This window comes from Apodemus sylvaticus, chromosome 17 (genome assembly GCF_947179515.1).
Source record: "Apodemus sylvaticus chromosome 17, mApoSyl1.1, whole genome shotgun sequence".
Lineage (NCBI taxonomy): Eukaryota > Metazoa > Chordata > Mammalia > Rodentia > Muridae > Apodemus > Apodemus sylvaticus.
The window spans coordinates 51,046,097-51,067,117 of NC_067488.1; the positions used below are offsets into that span (position 1 = coordinate 51,046,097).

The window sequence follows — 21,021 nt, forward strand, 5'->3', positions numbered from 1 at the left end:
GTCTCAGCATATTGCTGAGACATCTCACTATGTGAGCACACCAGGGATGCCCAAATTGGGAGGCAAGCCTAGCATTTCCAGGAAGTAGAAAATTCAGAAAAATAAAATTCTAAAAGAAATCAGGCCCAAACGTCACTGGAACAATGAACACATACATCTTGTGTTGATGTATGAGCCTCGCCGCCAGCGTCTGGCTAGTGCAATCCAGAGTCCCTCAATGGGTTCCCCTGACCCCTGCCACAGGTCCATAGTACCACTGCGTGATTAGAGAACAGTTTAAAAAAACAGCTTTATTAGTGACCTAAGGGAGCTAAGGTCTCCGATCCGGCCCTCACTCCCCAGGGTACCAACTGCAAAGGCCTTCTCTAGTAGGAAGGCCAATCACATGATTCTGAGAAATTCCTGGCATGGAGTCAGGTCTCTATTCTTAATTTAAAAAAATTCCAAATCCTGATTTCTGAGTCAGCAAAGTCAGAGGCTGGAGTCCGACGGGCATCAGGGTCCTGCCTGTGGGGGCTTGGGAGGCTGGCGGCTGAGCTGTTCAGCAAAATTTGCAGAGCTATGTGGGGGCAGAGTCCCAAAGGCCACAAGAAACTGTCCCAAGAATTCCAAGTTTCTAAGAGGGCCCCTGCTTCAGCTAAGCATGGCATGGAACCTGGCCCCGCAAATGCACTTTGGGCATGATGGAGGTCACGTCACCTGCCCTGTCCTCAGCATGCTAAGGCTCCGTGGTCCCGGCTCAGTGGGGCTACAATAGCCTGTCATTCTTGGGTCCTCACAACTGGGACAGCATCTTGGAGATCCCCAGGCCTTTGATGGGATATAGGTACCACATCACAACCCCCGAAGGATTGATTATCACAGTGAAGTTGAATTCAGTCTGGAGGCCACTGATGACATCTCCTGTGAAGACGTTCTGGCCCTGTATTGCAGAGGAATACATTGTTATCAAGGCTACACATACACACATGCCCCTGCCACTGGAGAAGGCTGTATTTCAGCCTATCTGAGCAAGGCCTCTAGTAGACCCCATACTTACTAGCAAGGCTGACAGATGTTCAAGTGGCAAACAGAAAAAAACCCCAACCCATGGAAAAATGTAAGGACAATGGCGGCAAAACCTAACCGGTGAGTAGGGACCAGCTTGGGAGGTCAAGGGTCATTCATATGCAGCAGCTCATTCTACACAGCTGGAAGCAACAGCACCACCTACAGACCTTGGTACCTAGGGCTGCCCCACCCCCACCCCAGGACCACCTAGGGCCCCAAGGCATCGGGGATATCACACTTGAAGCAGAGCCACCTGGATGCCAGAGGGCTGGGCCAGGGACGGCAGGTGACAGGGCACTCACCTCATACACTCTGCCTTTCGGGTAGTTCAGTTCCAAGAGGGAACAACGGAAGTGGAAAGGCATGTCTGTCCTGCGGCTGAAGAAGACCAGGGCACTGGCCTCGTTAGACAGATACCTCTTGAACACTTCGATATGGGTTTTGCTCTAGGCATAAAAGACAAGCACTGGCTGGAGCCTCGTGTTCAGTCTGGCCCCGACATCCCCACCTTCTCTACCACCCCTGCCAGCTCTCTTCTATATCAACCTCAGCCCACAGCTCTGTCACGGAGACCCGAGGAGATGCGACGTCCCAGTCACCTAGCACCTACGCTTTTCTTTCCCTTCCTTCCTGACTCAGCAGGTGCTGACCCTATACCAGGCCCCCCACCTCAGGATGTCAAGAGGGACAGACCCGAAGACCTGAGGGCACACTGTATGAGACCTGCCAAGACCATTCTGGGGCTGCAGTTGTAGGCACTGCTAAGAGGGGACAATGGACAGGGCTGGGGAGGGTGTGCTGCTGGCCTCAAGCACAGTTTCAATCTCCAGAGCATCCTCAGGCCTAGTTCCATCATTAGCCATGAGGCAGGGACTAGTTATCTCCTTGAGACATCAATAATTCAAAAGTGTGCCTTCTAGCGGTTTCATTTTGGGGTAAGATTTATTATTATAGTCATGTGTGTATTTTGCCTGTATACATGCTATTAAATATATGCATGTGCGTGTGCACGCACATGCATGTGCACACACATCAGAAAACAACTTGTGGCATTTGGTTCTCTCCTTCTACCTTGTAGGGTCTCAGGACTAAATCTAGGTCACTAGGTTCTGCAGCTTTACCAGCTGAGCCATCTTGCTGGTCCTCAACAAGTACCGTCTATAGCATGGTATATTTCTTTTCATTAGAGGCAGGGATTTATGCACAGAACAAAGGCTTCAGGGTGACACTGTCGGGTTCAAGTATAAATGTGTGGCTTTGGGAAAACTGCTTAGATTCTGGAAGTTCTGATTTCAGTAAAACAGAGTTACTGAGAAAATGCATGCAGAGTGCCCAGCCCTCAATGATGCTCAGTGAACAGACGCTTGTGGTAACAAGAGTATACAGCAGATGCTTGCAGTAGCAACAGTATACACTAGGCACTTGCAACAGCAATGGCATACAGTAGACACTTGCGGTAGCAACAGTATACAGTTAGGCACTTGGGGTAGCAACACTGTACTTTGCTACCAAAGCAACAAAGACTTTTAGTCTTTGGCTAAAACCTTCTTGAAACTGGAGGAAAGCACCTATTTTCTGCAGGACATCCCGTGCATCCAGCTGCTGTGACTCACCAATCCTCTATGCTCCTGTCATGTATCCCCACAGTGACTCCCAGGAACTGTCCTGCTCTGACCCAGGCAAGAAGCCAGCAGCTCCCAAGCATCCAGAATGGAGACCTGGCCCCAACTCCACTGCTCTCAGGAGAGCCCAGTCCATCAACCTTCCCGTCTCCCCATCCCCATCCCAGTACCTTGAAGATCCTACGTCCCTGGATGCCTAAGGGGTCCTGATTGATTTTGATCATGAGTGGATTCTGAAGAATGTCTATATTCTGGGGGGAGATGGTACGCAGGTCCGTGGACATGAAGAGGGGGGCTGCCAGTATCGTCCACAGGGCCATCTGTGCTCGGGATTCATCGAAGCTGAGGCCAAAGTTTCCAATGAGCAGCTGGGGACAAAGGAAAGGAGCAGTGAGTGCTGGCCTCCTCCTGCAGGTGGGCCCCAGGGTTGTTGTCAAACCTGTGGGCAAGGTAGGGCAGGCCTAGCACAGCCAAGGTTACTGGGCCAGCAAAGCCACATCCTACTGAGCATCAGCTCCCTTCCCCCAACCCCAGTGCGGAGCTGGGTGATGGGACTTTTGTGGCTGACTCAGGGGATGGGATGGGATCCTGGGGTCAGAAAGTCTGTGAGTGAGGATATGCAGGCTCATAAATACAAGGGCCTGCTCTGGTTAGAGGACGTTCAGAGTTAGTCTGAGCAACTCAATGAGATTCCTCTCAAAGTAAAAAAATATAGAGTGAAGTGTATAGCCAAATGTAGGATGCTTGCCTAGGGTGTGTAGAGACTGGGTTCAACCTCAGTACTGGGAGAAAAAAAAAGCCAACAAAACAAAACAAAACAAAACAAAAAAATGGAGGAAAGGCTCTGGAATTCCAGAACTTGGGAAGAAGCAGCCGCAAGAGGACATGCATCCATTCGCGGTCGATAACCTTGGCTACAGAAAGGCTCCACTAAATGAGACGGTCTCAAAAACAAACACGAAGACGCACACCTTTAACCTCAGCACTTGGTGGGTAGAGGAACGTGGATCTCCATGAGTTTAAGGGAAGCATGGTCTATAAAGCCAACCAGGGCTATACAGATGTCTCAAACAGAACATAAAACAAAAGAAAGAGAGAGGGGAGGAGGGAGGGAAAGGGAGGAATGAAAGGAAGAAATGCTAGAGAGAAGTGGCAGAAACCAGAGCTCCTGTGACTGCCACTGGCCACTCCGTGCCACTGCTGGATGGACCACAGCGATTCCTGGCACTGGCCACCCTTCCACAGCCACAGCTGGAAGGACAACAGCGATCCCTCACCACAAGCAACCAAGCAGTCCATAGTGGAGATGCACACAATTATGACTGAGGCTGCAGCCCCTGCATTATTCTGTTTCCACATGACAAGACTGAGGCATAGAAGATATTAAAGGGGGCTGGAGAGACGGCTCAGTGGTTAAGAGCACTGACTGCTCTTCCAGAGGTCCCGAGTTCAATTCCCAGCAACCGCATGGTGGCTCACAACCATCTGTAATGGTGTCCAAAGTCCTCTTCTCGGGTGTCCGAAGACAGGGACAGTGTACTCACATACATACAACAAACAAATCTTTAAAGAAAGAAAAAGAAGAAGCTAGAATTCCATAATGACATAGTGAGAGATTGGGGGTAAGTGGAGAGAGAGAGGAGAGAGGAGAGAGGAGAGAGGAGAGAGGAGAGAGGAGAGAGGAGAGGAGAGAGAGAGAGAGAGAGCGAAAGAGAGAGAGAGAGAGAGAGAGAGAGAGAGCGAGAGAGAGAGAGAGAGAGAGAGAGAGAGAGAGAGAGAGAGAGAGCGCCAGGTTTGGATTGGATCAGGAGCTCTAAAGGAGGTGACTCAGGTCTCCAGACTGAAACTCCCCCCCCCACCCCTCTCCCAGGTTGTCATTCCTGGTGATGCTTGCTGACTATATGAACGGATAATGACAGGAATATCTGTGTAAGCCCCCAGGGCTGTGATTGAGATCCAAGGACTAAAATCAGGATGGAGGGCCAGCATGCTGGGGGGGGGGTGCAGGGCTGGGGTGCTTTGCAGCAGGACAGAGTAGAGCATCAGAGGGACCAAAGCAGAGGAGGAGGGACCCAGGCCAACCGGACAACTGGACGGACGCTACAGACGGGCTTTCAGAGCTCTTTAAGAGACATCAGAATGTCCTGGGGAAGTGCTTAACAATGGGTTTTCCCAAACTCTGCTCTTGAACATTCTGATGTGAAAAGAGGGGGCGGGGGTGGAGCTTAAAAGACCCCAACACACCCAGTCCAGGGACACAGAGTAGTGTTGATCTAGGCCCTAAAACAGTGGTTCTCAACCTGTGGATCAAGACCCCAGTGGGGATCACACATCAGATATTTACATTACAATTCATAAGAGAAGCAAAATTAGTTATGAAGAAGCAGTAAAATAATTGTATGGTTGTGGGGGAGTGGGGTGGGGTGGGGCGGGGTCACCACAGCATGAGGAACTGAGACCCACTGCCCTGGAAGAAAGAGAAGCACAGGGCGGTACGTCGGAAGGGCTGCAGGGATGGAATGGATGACTGGGCTAGAGACCCCCTCTCCTTCCATGCTGGTACCATGTCTGGATCGTTCCAGTGCCCAGGACCCGCCACCGGCTGCAATATGTCCTGGTGTTTCACAAACCAATCCAGAATGGACATCACGCTCTTCCAGGAGTCCTGGATGTCTTTGTAGTTGCGCCAGAGATTGCAGATGTTGGCGAGTTCCGTGTAGTTCACCTGAAAGTCAGAAGAGGCAGGAGCTAGCATCGGTCACCTTGCTGCTCAAGGGGCCACCTACCGGCTGGGGAGGCAGACAGCTGGAGACTTGGAATGAGGCAGAGAACAGGGTCTTATGGTGTGTAGTGTGGGAAGGGGGCCCCACTCTGGCAATGCCCAGTCTTCTCCGTATTGGGGAGGGGGCGCCTCATCACCCCCCCCCCCCCCGTACCACATACATGCCGTACACTCCCATTTCAGCGACAGTGCCACCACCTGCCTCCTTTAGGTTTGGAGGACTGAGCCCTTCCAAGGCTCTGCATGGCTTCATCAGCCTTCCCGGCCCACATGGAAGCACCCAGGGGTTCTGACCACTCGCCGGACATTGTGCCTGTGGCTTGCCTGCCTTGGATACAACCCCAGAAGCCCACCTGATAAGCTGGCAGAGGCTATAGCTCCGTGATCTGGTCTCTAGACACCTACACATGGGTGTGTTGGCTATGAGGAGAGCAGCTCTAGCTGTGGTGGCAGCCTCCCAGAGGCCTGGCAGGTGGGAGGTGAGGGGCCCGGGGGTGGGGGGATAGGGGGTGAGGGTGGGAAGCTGTGGCAGGCAGAATGGCTTACCTTGGGGGGTAGGCCCCCTTCATAGGCTGGCCAGCTGCAAGAGAAGGCGATGGGCCGGCCCGTGGCGTTCAGGGCAGCAGCCATCATGGGGTAGCCTGCAGAAACCCCAATTCGGTGACTGAGTAGGCACAGGGGACAGCCTAAAGGTTGACTTCCTGGGTGCCAAGCCTTAGGAAGTAGCAACGATGCCATAGCTTTAGAAGGACCCGGGAGCCGTAAGCAGGGGTGAGGGCCTTGGGAGAGCTGCCACCACTGTGCGGACGGAGCTCCACAGCTGCCGGCCTCTCCCTCTCTCTATGTTCCGGCCAGAGGTGAACTCACCCTTGGCACGTTCTTCGGGACTGGAGAAGCAGCCGTCTAGCTTTAGCATGTCCACCTTCCACTCTGCGAAGGTCTGGGCATCCAGCTCCACTTTGTCTAGGGTGGTACCAGGGTAACCCATGCAGGTCATTTTGCCCATGTCCTCATAGATGCCCAGCTTCAGACCCAAAGAATGAGCCTGGGGGGGGGGGTGAAGAGACATGGCTCAAGTGAGACCCTCTTCGAAGGCACCTCTGATAGAGCTCATTAAAACCTTCAGTGGCTCCCAGGGCTGGGTATTTGCCTAACATATGTAAAGCCCTGGGTTCTAGCCCCACTCATTGCATAAACTGTGCAAGGTGGCATCAGACGTGTAGTGGTGTTTGTTTGCTTGAGACAGGGCCTCTCTATGTAACCCTGGAACTCTCTGTGCAGACTAGGCTGGCCTCTAACTCACATAGATCTGCCTGCCTCTGAAGCACAGGAGTAAACACATGCATCACCACACCCAGCTAGTGCCAGAAGCTTAAGGTTATCCTCAGCTACAGAGAGTTGGAGGTCATCCTGGGCTACACAAGACCTTGTCTAATAAAAAAGAAGAAACTCTTAGTGGTTTCCACTGAACAAAAGCTAGGTCCCAGCTGGATAGCTTCTGCCAGCTGTGGCCACCTTTTTCCAGCTGTCTCGTGCCTTGAGGTCTTTGCTACCGCTTCAGAGGCCTCATCTCTGTGATGGATTCAACCAGAGGCCTCCTCCAGGGGACCGTTCTTTTTGCTAAGGCCCCTTTCTGGCTCTCACCTCATTAGACCAATAGTATGTGTTCATTTTCAGTTTCTGCCACCGTGCTGAGTTCTCTGTGTAGCCCTGGCTGTCCTGGAACTCACTCTGTAGAGCAGGCTGGCCTAGAACTCAGAAATCCGCATGCCTCTGCCTCCCAAGTGCTGGGATTAAAGGCATGCGCCACCGCCTGGCTATGCTGAGTTCTCAATGAAGACTGCTGAGTCCCAGGCCCCCACACTAAGAGGCAGGGCTGGAGCAGGACTTACATAGTCAGCCAGGAAGGCAATCCCATGAGGGAAGCGCTTGGGATCAGGAATCAGGCGACCGGTGTCGTCACGCCCACCAATCCAGCAGTCATCAATGTTGAGATATACATAGCCCAGGTCCCGCCATCCGTCCTGAGCCAGTCTGTCAGCCATCTCCAAGAAGAGCCGTTCACTAGCAAGGGCAGGAGGGAGGTGCTGCTCAGTAGACCAAAAACCAAGCCTCTGCTGTCAGCTGAGCTGGACCCAGATAACAAGTGTAAATGACCTTCCAGGATTAGTGGAGGGTAAAAGAGGTGGTCTGGCCTCCAGGCCAAAGGGCAGGACTAGGCCAAGGGAAGCATATGGGGCTTGTCTGGCCTTTTATCTTCTTTCAGTTACCTCAGAGGCCAAGTATACCCAGTGAGGCCCCAAGCAGTCATGGGGCTAGGTGTCAGATACATCTCAAATCATTCTGACCCTCCTTTTTTTTTTTTTTTTTTTTTTTTTTTTTTTTTTGCTGATGAGTGTCTTTCTGACCCTCTGACCCACTGACCCCATTCCTCTCCCCGCCACCGCCCCGGTATGCAGATCTTACTCACCTGATGCAGTTCTTCGGGTCCTCCTCACAGTTGATGTTACAGCGGAACCGTTCCCAGGCCAGCCAGCCCATGGGTGGAGTTCGCAGGAGTCCATTCTCCAGCATCAGTGCCTGAGCCACCAGGGCCAGTAAGAGCACTGGAGGGGGCGGGGGGACGGAGAGGTGGGTGGTGACTTGTAAATGGCTCCTCCCGCCCTCCCCAGGCACTGGCCAGTGGGGTTAGAGATGCCTCAGCCTGTGAGTGCAGTATGGCGGGGAGGTACATGGGGCAAAGTTCTGTATTTAAAAAGCCGTTGCACCAGGCACGGTGGCGCACGCCTGTGATCCCAGCACTTGGGAGGCAGAGGCAGGCGGATTTCTGAGTTCGAGGCCAGCCTGGTCTACAGAGTGAGTTCCAGGACAGCCAGGGCTATACAGAGAAACCCTGTCTCGGAAAAAAAAAACAAAAACAAAAAATAAAATAAAATAAAAAACTGTTGGAACAGACTGGGAATCAACAGAACTGACCCCTGAAGTCATGTCCTTGACATATATATGTGAGGGCAGATCTGCTCTCCCCTCGCTACACAGACGCGGCGGTACATTGTGGCAAGACTCTAGGTTTCTGAGGCATTGGAGATTTTTGCTTTCCACCTCAGAAAGCCTCAGAAGGGCCTAAAGGGGTTGGTTGGATGGACTCACATCCATCTGCTCACCGACACAAGCCCTTTCCTCTTGGATTTCAGTTTCCTTGTAGATAAATTACCATACCAACATGTCAGGGCTGCTACTGCAGGCCAGTATCGGTAAGATAGAACCTTTACACTGGAGCAGAGATGAGGGAGGAAGTGGCCTCTTGGGAGGGGAAACGATTCTGGGGTGTGTCTCCTTGATTTTCCTGGCCCAGCTTCAAGGAGAGATACACTTCTCCCCACATACCCACATCCAGAAAGAGGAGGGCTGGGGTTTCCTCTCCACAGTCCTCCCCTGAAGGCCACCCGAGGAGGTGAGGGTACCTGTCTTCTGCAACATTGCTTTGGAGTCAAATCTCAGGACCCAATCGAATCTGCTCTTAGCAGCTCTATATATTGAACTGTGGAAGATAACAGACGTTATACATCCCACCGGGCATATTGGGGCCCACCTTCAATCACAGCACTCGGGAGGTAGAAGCAGGTGGATGGATCTCTTTGAATTCTGGGCCAGCCTGGTCCACATTGCGAGTTTCAGGCCAGCCAGGGCTACTAGGTAGAGAGATCCTATCTCGGAAAACAAACAGATTCCACATTTGGTCCCAAGTCGCTTTCATTACCATCACTTCTTCGCCAGCCATTACCTCCCGAAATCTACGCTCTTCTTTTAGAACTACAAGTAGTCTAGGACTTTTTGCTGAGAACAGTTGCGCCTGGTTCCAGGAATACCAGGAAGAAGGAAGACTATAGGCACTTCCCGGTTCCAGATTCCCGTATGTGTTCAGATTCCCGGTTCTTAAACATCACAGGCCCAGGGTCCCCCTTGATTCTTACCCTCGCGCTCGCTCAGTCCGCGGTTCGCTTAAGCCTTGAAAGCCCCTGCTGCACGTACCTATAGCGACCGGGGAGGCTGAATGTCACGGGACAACCCTTCCCGAGCAACCAATCAGAATCCCCTAGCAACGCCGTGCCCTCCCTCTATGTCCCGGCTCCCTGCCTCCATAAGCTCCGCCCATCTAAGCTCGCGTTCTGCGCGCTCCCGAGGCGCGCTCTCGTGGGAAGTCGGCTTGGGCGCCCTGTGCGCGCGCCGCGGTGCCACCGGTCTGGTTGATGGCCTCCGTGCTCCGCCCCAGAGGGCGCGGTGGTGGCCCGCACTGCCCGCGCTCGGTGAGTAGCTGTGCAGTGAATTCCTACAGAGAGCGAAACCTTGCTCCTCACCGCTCAAAAACGGTAGTGAAAGAGGCTGGGTGGGATTTCAGCTCTCGAACGGGCAGGAGGCTGCCCCTTCCACCCGGCACCCAAGGGGTTGTTTGCCCGCTCACTCCCCAAATGTATTTATTTATCCATTAGTCATTCATATGTTGAACATAGGCTAGGTGCCAAACGCTATTTCTGGATGTCTTCACGCGGATGGTAATCATAGCCGTCTCCTACCCGAGTCTGTGCCCTCTTCCTCCTATCAGGTAATGAATGGCAAACCTACTTCTCTGTCCATCCTATCTTCCACATGCAATTCTCTCCAAATCCTGTGAGCGCTGCCTTTAAATTCCACCTCTCATACCACACAGCATCATCACCTATTGCCTGGATGACTGAGATGCTCCTTAAGGGCCCCTCCTCTTTCCACCTTACTTTTCCACAGCAGCCAAGGCAAACCTGGAAACTCAGTGCCGTGAGCTGCTAAGATGGCTCAGTGGTTAAGAGCACTTATTGCAAAAAACCAAAAAACCCCCCAAACCCGGGCACACGCCTTTATCCTAGCACTCGGGAGGCAGAGGCAGGTTGATTTCTGAGTTCAAGGCCAGCCTGGTCTACAGAGTGAGTTCCAGGACAGCCAGGGCTATACAGAGAAACCCTGTCTCGAAAAAACAAACAAACAACCCCCCCCCCAAAAAAACCAAAAAACAAAAAACAAAAAGCACTTACTGCTCTAGCAGAGCACAGGGGTTCTGTCTGCAGACTCACACGGTGGCTCACAACCACACCTTCTCCAGTTCCAGGGGATCTGATGCCCTCTTCTGGACTCTGAGGTTACCAGGCATTCCCACGGTGCACACACATGCAGGCAAACGGGCACACACTTCATCTGAAAAACGAACCCAATCCAGCCCTGGTCACGCCTCTCTCGAGTCTATGCAATGGCTACTCTCTTAGTTTGGAGAAATGCTGTTTCTAAACCTCACCCTCTACCTTTTGACTTTATTCCCCGACGTCTGCTTCCTCACTGCCCTTCTCGTGGTGGCCCCGCAAACACAGCCTTTGGAACAGCTGTGCCCTCTGCCTGGAATGCACTTCTAGATAGCGGCATTGCGGACACCCTCATTTCCTTTAATTATATGTCCAAGGGAGGTCTACTCTGCCCGTTCTATTTAAAACGGCAAGCTGTCCCCTCCCCCCCTTAGGACTCCCATGCTCTAGCCCCACCCCACCACGACCTTCACATTTACTCTAGCTGAAACTATTAGTTGAAGAAAAGTTAGTAAACACCCCCGACACCAACCGCCGCACTGCCCCCTAGAAAACTATACAGCAAAACTCAGAATGTAGGGTATGCTTGTCTACACTGGGAGGTGAGGGAGGGGACCTCCGAGCTGACAGCTAAGACCTAAATGTCCAGGAGCTCTAAGCGGGTAGGGTGAGAGGGAAGGGCCGTCTGGGCTTCAGGAACTGCAAGGCAGGGGCTGAGGTGGGAACCCGCAAAGCCCTTGGTTCGGCATTTGAACACACTTGCCTTCGGGGCGACGACGGGGGATCCTGGTCTCCTGCCTTAGTGCTCTCCCCGCAGTCTTCCCTGCAAGTCTGTGGACAGACTCCAGGTAGAGCCTCAGGACCACGAGTGGGCTGCAGACCCGCATTTGCGGCCAGTCTCTAGAGGCAGAGATGGGGCTAAGCTTGGTTGTGAACCTTGGCAGGGTTTTGCAGGCTGTGTAGGAGCTCGCCTTAGGAAGCGCCCTATCCGATGATTTGTCCGGTTTGGCTCTGCGCGCGCGGGAGGGGAGGCGGGGGATAGGGAGAGACTGGATGGGCTGTAAGGGGAAACTTTTAGGGGAAAAAAAGCACCCCGAATTCTCCTTCGGGGCTGAGCTGGAGGCCTGTGGGTAGCCTGAGGTCGGGCTCGGGGTTTGAGACCACCCCTCACCGACGTGTCCTGTGGCTCAGGCGGGTCCCCGGCCTCCAGGGCCTCAGTTTCCCTCCAGTGTGCGAGCCGAGGCGACTTTGCGGATCCGGAGGCCTGGTGGGTACTGGGCGGGGAGCGGCCGGGGCGGTACCCCGAGCCTCCCGGGCGGGGTCTCCCGGCTCCTGCAGCCACGTTCGTGACCTGGGCGGAGGCGCGGGGTTCGCAGCGAGAAAGCCCAGGGGGCGACAGCATCGCACCCGACGGGCCAGGCCCTCGGGCGCCGGAGGTGAGAGCGGGCCGGGCGGGCTTCGGGAGGAGGTGACCAGGAGGGCGTGGCCGTGGACGTGGCTGGAGAGCCCGGGCGGGATCCAGGGACCCAGGCAGCAGGGCCGCCCGAGGGAGAGGCGGCAGCCGCAGGCGCTCGTGGACTCAGCTCCTCCTTGGGGCCCACAAAGGGCTGCGGCTAGAATGGCCTTCCTCTATTCCAGACCTGCTTGCTTCTCTCTTTGGAGCCCTTCTTCCCCTCCCGCCTCCTGGCTATGATTTCATCATTCACTACTTGATTAATTCATTATTTATTTAATTGTATTTGCTTACGGCGTGTCTCTTTTGCGGGAAAGTAGATTTCAGGAGGACGGGGACCTCGTTTTGTCTACTGATGCATTCCCACAAATTCAGCAAGTCTGCACAGGCCTGATTATTGGCGATTATCGGGCAGACAAACTTAGCTCACTCTAGATGTCCCACAAATGGGGACAGTGATAAATAAAAACATTGGGGCGGGGCGGGGGAGGGGGAGGGGTGCGGCGTGAGAAAGGGGCTAAGCCAGAATCTGAGGGCTGCTGGTTAGTTGACCTTAGATCAAGCCACTTTGGGTCCATCCGTGAACAGGAAACTTATCCGCAATGCCGTGGTGGCAAAATCCCAAAGGGAAAGCCCAGAAACCTTGGCTGGCACTTAACTGATCTACCTAGCCCCAGGGGCCCCAGAATTACAGTCAAGAGACAGTGGGCCAAGACACACAGTTCAGTTGCCCTAGGGGGATGAGCGGGTCATTAAAATGGGGAGGCGGGGCTTCCTGTGAGAGGCTGCCCCTTCCCTGGGGCCCCAATGTTAGAACAGTTCTCACATTCTTTGAGAACTGTTTTGCAGGCTCTCTGGAAACCATGTGGCTGAACTGTGTGGTTAGATAAGAGGCCACCCTGTCCCCTTTTGTGGACTCCGCTGATAAGTGTGTCACCAGCAAGACCCCACCTAGAAGGTCTAAGACCAAGCCCTGACTCTTCATCATATGACCCTTGCCAGATCAGCTGTATAGGAACCTTGGAGCACAGAATTTACTGGGTATGTCTTCAGTGCCCCAGGACACTCCACTGGAGCTTACAGAGATCCCCTTTGCCTCTGGTCACCTCCTCCCAGAGCCTGCCCAGTCTGTTCTCACCTCCAGTATTGGTGGTGCAATGCGGTTACCCCTGGGCTTTCTCAGTCACCGGCCTCTCCTTCCCCTGCTTTTATTTGGCTCTGAAATGCTCTTATTAAGGTGGGCTGGGAGCTGGAGAGATGGCTCAGTGGTTAAGAGCACTGACTGCTCTTCCAGAGGTCCTGAGTTCAATTCCCAGCAGCCACATTCACCCGTAATGAGGTCTGACGCCCTCTTCTGGTGTGTCTGAAGACAGCTACAGTGGACTCACATACATAAAATAAATAAAATCTTTAAAAAAAAAAGGTGGTCTGGATACCACTGAGGCTAGTAGGGGCTCAGGAGGATCATGGGATCCCTGGAGGTTGGGCTCAGACTTGCCGTGGGCGGCCCCATGTGTGGGGATGTTTGAAGCACAAAAGTGTCTTTGGGTTTAAGGGTCCCTTTCATCCCTCCCGGAGGTTATTTCTTTGGGTTAAAAAAGAATGTCAACAGGAATACCCAGTTAGCCAGGGATTTGGTGTGACCCAGTTTGAAAGCCACAATAAAGACCAGAATTGCTGGGGCTCAGTGTGTCCAGGGCCCCTTCAAAGCCTAGCAGGACAGAAGCTGAGCATGGGGCAGGGGCGCAGGAAGCACTGGGGGTGGGGCAGGCACAGTCTGCTCAGAGGCTGAAGTTCCTCCATCCTTGGCTACAGAGTGAGTCAAGCGCAGCTTGGGCTATGGGACTCTGTCTTCCAACAAACAAAACCCTGTGTCTGTATCTTGCTATTCCTCTTCTCCTGATACAATTAATGTCTTTTCTGTTACAGCTTTTTTGATGTCCAGGTTCTTTTTAAAAATTTTTTTTTTTTTTGGTGACCCTTATGTGACTTTTGAGATGAAAGGCATGGAAGATTAGTCCTTCAGCTGAAGTCTGAGAGCTGCAGGAACACGCTCGGTAGGAGCCCCAGGACTGGGCTGCAGTCTTCCGAGCTGGCTCCTGCCCTGCCGGTGCTGCCATCTCTCTACCTCGCCATTCTCGTGGGAGCCATGAAGCTGAACAAGAGGACTGTGGCCCACTATGCGCTGAGTGACTCCCCAGCAGACCGCACTGGCTTCCTGCGCAGTTGGGGAGGACCAGGCTCCCCACCCACTCCCAGTGGCACTGGCCGAAGATACTGGTTTGTTCTCAAGGGCAATCTGCTGTTCTCTTTCGAGAGTAGAGAGAGCCGGGTCCCACTGAGTCTCGTGGTATTGGAAGGCTGCACAGTGGAGCTGGCCGAGGCTCCTGTACCCGAGGAATTTGCCTTCGCCATTCGCTTTGATGCCCCTGGAGTACGCCCACACCTGCTGGCAGCAGATGGCCAGGTTGCCCAAGAGGCCTGGGTGAAGGCACTGTCTCGAGCCAGCTTTGGCTACATGCGACTTGTGGTACGAGAATTGGAGAACCAGTTGCAGGATGCCCGTCAGAGCCTGGCCTTGCATCGCTGTGGGTCACAGAGGGCTGTTGCCAGTTGCAGTCAATCTCAGGCTCCTGAGCACCGGGCTCCAGGCCCTGAGAATGGCCACTTTCTCCCCAGGGATGGCAATTCCATTGGTACTGTGGAAGAAAGGGGGATCCGGCCAATAGGTCGGGATTTGACGGAGTGGGAGTTACAGAGCCCTGCTAGTCTCCTCCTAAGCATGGGACAGAGCCCCGTGTCCCCTGAGACCTCCTGTTTCTCCACCCTGCATGACTGGTATGGGAAGGAGATCATGGAGCTGAGGCGAGGCTGGCAGCAAAGGGCCAAGGGGAGTCAGCCAGAGAGCAAGCCATAGAATAGGCCCTGAGCCAGGGCCCTGTAAGCTATGGCCCTGTCCTGCTGGCCAGGATGCTGGGGTCAGAACTTCAGGGGTTAAATATTTACTCATTTACCAGGTTGCTGTGTGTGTGTGTGTGTGTGTGTGTATGTTTGTGTGTGTGTGTGTGTCCGTGTGTCCCTCCTGCTCTGTAGACTTTCTCCAATTTCCAGATCCTCCCTTCACACTGAGGTCAACTGAAGAATCTTGACTTCCTATTTCCTGAGGTCTAGAACGGCCAGGTGGCTGATGGGAAGATAATGTAATGCAGGAAGGGAGCTGTGCTCTCCTGCCTCTGCAGGACACTCTAGCCATAACGTCCAACACAAGAAGTCTTGGGCATCTCAATGCCAGAAGTGACAGGAAGTGGCTTGAAGATTGACATCGATGTGTCTTGGGCAGGGCTCTTTGAAGGAGAAGGTCTTTGGGTCCTAAAGAGGGATTTCTCCTCTCTCCAGGTTCCCTGTCAGTGTACAGTGCTGGATGTTGCCAGCAGTGAGGCAGGCAGCCTTTTATACAGGAGAAACGCTCCCTGACCTGTTGTAATGGTCACTTGTAGGGACTCTTGTTACCTATCCTGCTTGTTCCTAAGGCTTGTCTGCCGAGGGCAGCCCTCATAGCTACTCTGTCCTGTACTGTGCAAAGTATCTTTTTCTTTTGTTCTAGGGCCAAATGGCTGGGTCTACAGAGCCAGAAGCCAGGCCCACCTGTCTCCTTTGTATAGATGTAGTGACAGGGGCTGTGCCTCTTCCTGACCTCCCTCCTTTCCCTATCTGGGGCCTTGGGACACCCTGACCAAAACCCATCAAGGCCTAAAGGCAGAACTTTGCTGCCAGGAAACTGAGTTTCATGGTCTCTCTCTGGCCAGGGCTAATTCCTGTGATGCTAGCCATGTTTCTCAAGACTGCTTATAACACCATACCCAGCTGCCCTCCCACACCCCCAAACACCCCCCTCCCCCATTGTACACACAGCTACCACAGGCCTTTGCTAATTTTCTTGTCACAGTAGTTAGTGTTTGGTCTTTCAACAGTTTCCGTTTTTGGAGACCAGGTCTTTGTGTCCCATGCAGGTCTGGGACTCCTCCTTAGCTTTGCAAGTGCTGGGAGGATAGATAGTAGCACCTTGGTTTTGGTGTTTGTTTTGCATCAGGACCTGGCAGGAAGGCCTACTAGCCTCCCCTTGCCCCTTCCCTTTCTAACAAGAACAGTGGAGTTCACAGGGTTGGTAACAAAGAGGTAGGGGAGGATCAGGAGTTCAAGGGCATCCTGGACTACACCGTGAATTCTTGGCTATGGACTATGTGTGAGACCTTCTCAGAAAATTATTCATTTTGGTTATTATAATCAGTGTGTTTACAAATGAAGAATCAGGTTGTCAGAACTGCAAAGCCTGCGTCTGAGGCTAGCAATTGAGTCCAAGAACCTGGGTTGGTGGTATAACCTCTATCAGGCCAATGCCTCTAGTTGCTTGTTCCCTAGACCTGTATGGGAAGCCCACTGTTCACTGCACTTGTTGTACCAATGTTCACAGAAACCATGGACAACCATGGGCTATTGTTAACTTCTTCTTCTTTTTTTTCTTTTCTTTTTTTTTTTTTTTTTTTTTTTTCGGTGCTATGTAGCTCTGGCTACTCCGGAACTTACTATGTAGATCAGATTGGATATAAACATAGAGATCCTCCTGCCTCTGCATCCCAAGTGGTGAAGTGTGCTATCACTTTGCCCAGCTCTTCTTTTTTTTGGGGGGGGGGGAGGGAGGGTGGTGTTTCGAGACAGGGTTTCTTTGGGCTGTCCTGGAACTCACTCTGTAGACCAGGCTAGCCTCTGCCTCCCAAGTGCTGGGATTAAAGGCGTGCACCACCTCTGTCCGGCTCGCCCAGGTTTTTCTTAACTTTTTATTGTTAGTTTTTTTTTTTTTTTGGTTTGTTTTTGTTTTAATAAATCCAGATACCAAGTAAAGTTTTTCATTTCACATTCGGGTCCCTTAATTCGTCTTCCATAGGTGAGTGGCAGGAACACCTACAAGAGAAGCCCCTGGCGGCCCCGCCCCCTGGAGCTCGGGAGGGGCGTCGTTCTCTTGACACGTCACCACGTTAGCTGTGCGCCAAGGACTTTCCCAACGCTGCAGGAATACGTGCTCTGCGCAGGCGGGGAGGGCGGTGCTTCCCGTGGGTGTCACGAGTCTCGCGAGTTTTGGAGACAGTTTCTGCTAGAGGGCCACATTGGATGTGTGGGGTGTGGCTCCCGGCGAGGGGCGGAGCTGGACATGGCGTCCTTGGCGGCTCGGCGGCTGGCCTGGCTATCAGTCCGACCCGGGGCTCTCTGGATCGGGCCGAGGGGGAGGAGAGGTGGTGATGTCTACACCGTACGGGGCAGCTCAGGTCTCAGCCAGGTACCGTCGAGGTCAGTCATCGTCACTCGCAGCGGCGCCATTTTGCCCAAGCCGGTGAAAGTGAGTGTCTGTGTAGAGGCGGGGCGAAGGGATAGAGGCCGGTCATTGGGGAAGTACATGTGACCTGTTCTGATTGACAGGCGCAGAGGCCAATCATAGTGTTGGCATGGACTGCGCACTGGACCTTGGACTCAATTTGCACAGTTGGGTTTTGCTGACTTTGACAGGTGGAGGAAAATGCTTCCTTAAAACCCAGCTTGGTTCCAGGACACAAAAGCTGGAGGGCAGCAGTGAAATGTGCAATATCTTATCTCGAGGGACATAATGATCCATTTCTTTAGGGCCAGAAGAAGGGCTTTGTGTCGATTTATACAAGTCATGTAAACTCTGCCTCAAAGGTGATGGGATAAAACAATCCCATTGAGGGCTGGAGAGATGGCTCAGCGCTTAAGAACTCTGACTGCTCTTCCAGAGGACCCGGGTTTAACTCCCAGCACCCACAGGACAGCTCACAACTATCTGTGACTTCAAGATCTGACACCTTCGCATAGATATATGTGAGGAGGCAAAATACCAATGCACATAAAATAATAAGTTACTGAAAGAGTGGGAAGGGAATGCGGAAGTAATATACTTAGTAAAAAGGAAATGAACGGGAAATGATGGGGGGGGGGGTGTATGCGAGCAGGACCTTCTGTCCTGAGGAATGTGCAGATTTTACAGATGAAATTAGGGTAGAGCCCTGAAGCCAGCATCCAAAGCTGGTAGCAGAGTTAGGTCTTGACAGCCAAAGACCACATCCTGTTTTTTTCACTCCTGAACTCTGTCACTTTCCCTTTGTACTCTTAGGGAAAATGTGTGTTTTTTGACTGCAGGCCTGTGTGGAGTTGAAGGGAAAACAAAATTCTTGAGAGCAAATATGAGCTGTCCTAAGCATTCTGAGCAGTACTGAGTGAGAAACAGGAAGGTGCAGCTGCCGCATGAAAAGGCACAGAGAGCGAATACCGGTGAAATCCCACTGGCGTTCCTCCAGTCCGTATTGCCTTTGCATGTTTCTGGGGTTTAATATGAAATAAGGTTGCTCAGCACAGGAACTGGGAGGAAGAACCCTTCAGTGCACATCTCTGTGTAACTCGATTTTTATTTTATGTGTTCGGGTGTTTTGCCTGCATGTATGTCTGTGCAGCACTTAAGTGCCAAATGCCCACAGAGGCCAGAAGAGACTGTAGCCTCATTGGAACTGGAGTTACTTGCTTGTGAGAGGCCATGTGGGTCTGAGAACCAGACCTGGGTCCTGTAGAAGAGCAGTCAGTGCTTCTAACCACTAGGCCATCCCTCCAGCCCCTGAACTCTTTTGCTACAGCCCCGCCAGCGTAGTGTTCTCTCCCAACTGTGTATGGTTCTTGCAAGGAATTAGCTGGTTGGGCCCTAATTTTTAGTTGCTTAGATTCCTAAATTTAGTTTAGCTTTATGTTTTTCCTTCTGATATCCATTTTGATGGCCATAAAACTCATTTTGTTTCTTTGTTGCTCTGAGTTTCTCCAAAGACTTTAACAATCAATGGTGTCTGGATCTGGGGTTCATTAGTGGAAATGCCCTTGGGACTGGGGCTTGGGGTACAGCCTCTGGTCTCTGGAGCTCACTGAATTCTTCTGTCTGCAGATGTCCTTTGGCCTTCTCCGTGTGTTCTCCATTGTGATCCCCTTTCTCTATGTTGGGACACTCATTAGCAAGAACTTTGCTGCTCTGCTTGAGGAACATGACATTTTTGTTCCAGAGGATGACGACGACGATGATTAACAGGTAGGACTTGCCCCTCTTATAGATGGACAGGCACAAGTAGGTGGATGATCTGATGTGTGATAGTCTGGCCTGCAGAACCATTTGAACCCTCAGGGCAGGAGGAGCAGTGTGTTCACCCACTTGAGACTTTTCTTATGTTGGATGACTTACAGATCCACTAGGTTAAGGTCCTCAATGGCCTTTTCATTGTCCTTGATGTAACTTCAGTCAACTGACATTCTTTTTTATGACTTATTGTGCTTTATACTTTATGAAGTCATGCAGTTTCTGCCTCAGAGATGAAGGGATAAAGAGAATCATGAAGGACAAAGAAAGGGAATGCAGAAGACACCAGTAAGAAGGGGCTGGGAAAGGAGTGTTCCAGGGTGGCGCCCCACAGGAACTTGCACTTCCGACTTTCCATTGTTAAAGCTAGAGTGCCCCCCCCATGCCCATCTCCAGGTACTGGCCACCCTCCTTCCACCATGTAACCCCACCCACTCTTCATTGTCTGCCATCTTCCTTTACTTTCCTATCTGGAAGTGACTACTGCTAAACCCTGGTGTGGGGTCTCAAGCTTTTGTGATCCCAGCACTGAAGAAGTAGAGGCAGAGCTCAAGGATAGCCTGGGTTAACAGGAGAGCTTATCTCAGAAAACAGAAGAGAAATGCCCCAGGCCTGGTGGCACACAGCAGCAATCCCAGCACTGAGGAGGTGGAGGCAGGACCCCCAGAATGTCAAGATCATCCGTAGCTACAGTGGGTAGTACTGACTATGGGCTGCGCAAGGCTGTCTTAAAAGTGACCGATGCACGCCTTTCTTACAGGGCACAGGGAGTCCAGGAGAAAGCACTACTGAAGTGGCGGCATGCTCAGCTCCTTCCCTGTTGGCAGAAGGGTCAAGGACAGCCCTCAGCCTCACTCCTCACGGTTTGTGACAACAGCCCAGAATCCAGTGCTTTGGGAGGCTTCCTCACGACTGTCCACAGAGCACTGGAAATAACAAGCAAGCAAATTATGAGTATATAATAAATGAGTCATGTATGATGAAAGATGGTTCCCGCTTCTCACTCCCAGCAGGCGGAGTTGCACTTTACTGTCTCTTCTGTGTTCAAGCAGCATCTGGTTTAGAGCCAGAATGTCCAGGCTATTACACAGCCACGAATGCAATTAAGGGGACTGAGACCTTTTTTCTTTTAAAATTACTTTTACCTGTGTATCTGTTTTCAGCTGCTCTTGGAGGCCAAAGGCATGTGATTCCCCCTAAAGCTGGAGTTAAAGGTTATTATGAATTGCTTCATGTGGGTGCTGGGAACTAACCATGGTCCTCTGCACGAGCAGCCCTTAACCTCTTAACCACTAAGCCATCTTTCCACAGACACCCTCCCCTGACTTGAAATTTTTTTACTTTACGTAAGTCCAGCAAAAACTTGCCTCAAAGCCACTTAGGTCTCGAGGTGTTGCCATGTGCTGATCATGCAAAGCTTTGTTATTGCTTAGTAGAATATTCTGTAATACTTGGGTCCCTCAGGGAAAAGGAGGATCCCTGGTGCGTTGTGGTCACTCAGTAACTAAACCCCAAGACTGAATGCCTTCCTCCAGCATTCAGGACTGTCCAGGGAAGAAGGTAGAAGCAAGAACATTGGTAGTTCAAGGTCATCCCTGGCTACACAGGGAGCAAGGCAGGCTATCCTTGGCTACATGAGATCCTGTTTGAACAAAAAAGTACAGAAATAGTAGGACCAGTGTGCTCTGCAGAGAGGTAGTAGCTGAGCTCATTTATAGACCAGTGCTCCTAAGCAGAAGGGCTAGCCTTGGAGCAGTCAGTTCCAGTGCTGTCCCCACAGTGTCCCCTCGGATTGGAGAGCCTTGACGCCAATCTTGGAAGCTATA

At 52.2% G+C, this 21,021-nt stretch overlaps 3 protein-coding genes across 11 annotated transcripts; 2 read left to right on the forward strand and 1 right to left on the reverse strand.

Annotated features, from left to right (window-relative positions):
• Nucleotides 1–264: 264 nt before the first annotated feature.
• Nucleotides 265–10,931, reverse strand: Naga (alpha-N-acetylgalactosaminidase). 4 transcript variants are annotated; one of them, XM_052161742.1, is made up of 12 exons: nt 10,785–10,931; nt 10,521–10,680; nt 9,429–9,486; nt 8,919–8,995; nt 7,925–8,060; nt 7,347–7,518; nt 6,322–6,499; nt 6,001–6,095; nt 5,236–5,397; nt 2,843–3,040; nt 1,353–1,496; nt 265–922 (listed from the first exon to the last, which is right to left on the reverse strand). In XM_052161742.1, the coding sequence occupies exons 4-12, from the start codon at nt 8,932–8,934 to the stop codon at nt 776–778; spliced, it is 1,248 nt and encodes a 415-aa protein (XP_052017702.1). In that variant the 5' UTR covers nt 8,935–8,995; nt 9,429–9,486; nt 10,521–10,680; nt 10,785–10,931; the 3' UTR covers nt 265–775. The 4 variants fall into 4 exon arrangements, with proteins under 4 accessions (XP_052017702.1, XP_052017704.1, XP_052017703.1 ...); XM_052161744.1 differs by lacking the exon at nt 10,521–10,680; XM_052161743.1 differs by lacking the exon at nt 10,785–10,931 and having other exon boundaries at nt 10,521–10,689.
• Nucleotides 10,932–11,130: 199 nt separating this feature from the next.
• On the forward strand, nt 11,131–16,927 carry Pheta2 (PH domain containing endocytic trafficking adaptor 2). Of its 6 annotated transcripts, none has more exons than XM_052161750.1 (3): nt 11,131–11,410; nt 12,865–13,056; nt 13,945–16,927. In XM_052161750.1, exon 3 carries the CDS (start codon nt 14,165–14,167, stop codon nt 14,930–14,932), a length of 768 nt encoding a protein of 255 aa, XP_052017710.1. In that variant the 5' UTR covers nt 11,131–11,410; nt 12,865–13,056; nt 13,945–14,164; the 3' UTR covers nt 14,933–16,927. The 6 variants fall into 6 exon arrangements, with proteins under 6 accessions (XP_052017710.1, XP_052017712.1, XP_052017711.1 ...); XM_052161749.1 differs by lacking the exon at nt 11,131–11,410 and adding an exon at nt 11,762–11,829; XM_052161748.1 differs by lacking the exon at nt 11,131–11,410 and adding an exon at nt 11,909–11,998.
• Nucleotides 16,928–17,146: 219 nt separating this feature from the next.
• On the forward strand, nt 17,147–20,180 carry Smdt1 (single-pass membrane protein with aspartate rich tail 1). The gene is made up of 3 exons (XM_052161754.1): nt 17,147–17,407; nt 19,010–19,150; nt 19,956–20,180. The coding sequence occupies exons 1-2, from the start codon at nt 17,222–17,224 to the stop codon at nt 19,145–19,147; spliced, it is 324 nt and encodes a 107-aa protein (XP_052017714.1). The 5' UTR covers nt 17,147–17,221; the 3' UTR covers nt 19,148–19,150; nt 19,956–20,180.
• Nucleotides 20,181–21,021: the final 841 nt, after the last annotated feature.

What these genes read in the sequence shown, in the direction of transcription:
- Smdt1 (XM_052161754.1), top strand. Translation starts at nt 17,222, where the DNA reads ATGGCGTCCTTGGCGGCTCGGCGGCTGGCCTGGCTATCAGTCCGACCC. An exon ending in TTTTGCCCAAGCCGGTGAAA is followed by an intron (nt 17,408 to 19,009) that starts GTGAGTGTCTGT and finishes TTCTGTCTGCAG; the next exon opens with ATGTCCTTTGGCCTTCTCCG.
- Pheta2 (XM_052161750.1), top strand. Translation starts at nt 14,165, where the DNA reads ATGAAGCTGAACAAGAGGACTGTGGCCCACTATGCGCTGAGTGACTCC.
- Naga (XM_052161744.1), bottom strand. An exon ending in TTGCCTTCCTGGCTGACTAT is followed by an intron (nt 6,500 to 7,346) that starts GTAAGTCCTGCT and finishes CCCCCCCCCCAG; the next exon opens with GCTCATTCTTTGGGTCTGAA. An exon ending in AAGGGGGCCTACCCCCCAAG is followed by an intron (nt 5,398 to 6,000) that starts GTAAGCCATTCT and finishes TCTGACTTTCAG; the next exon opens with GTGAACTACACGGAACTCGC.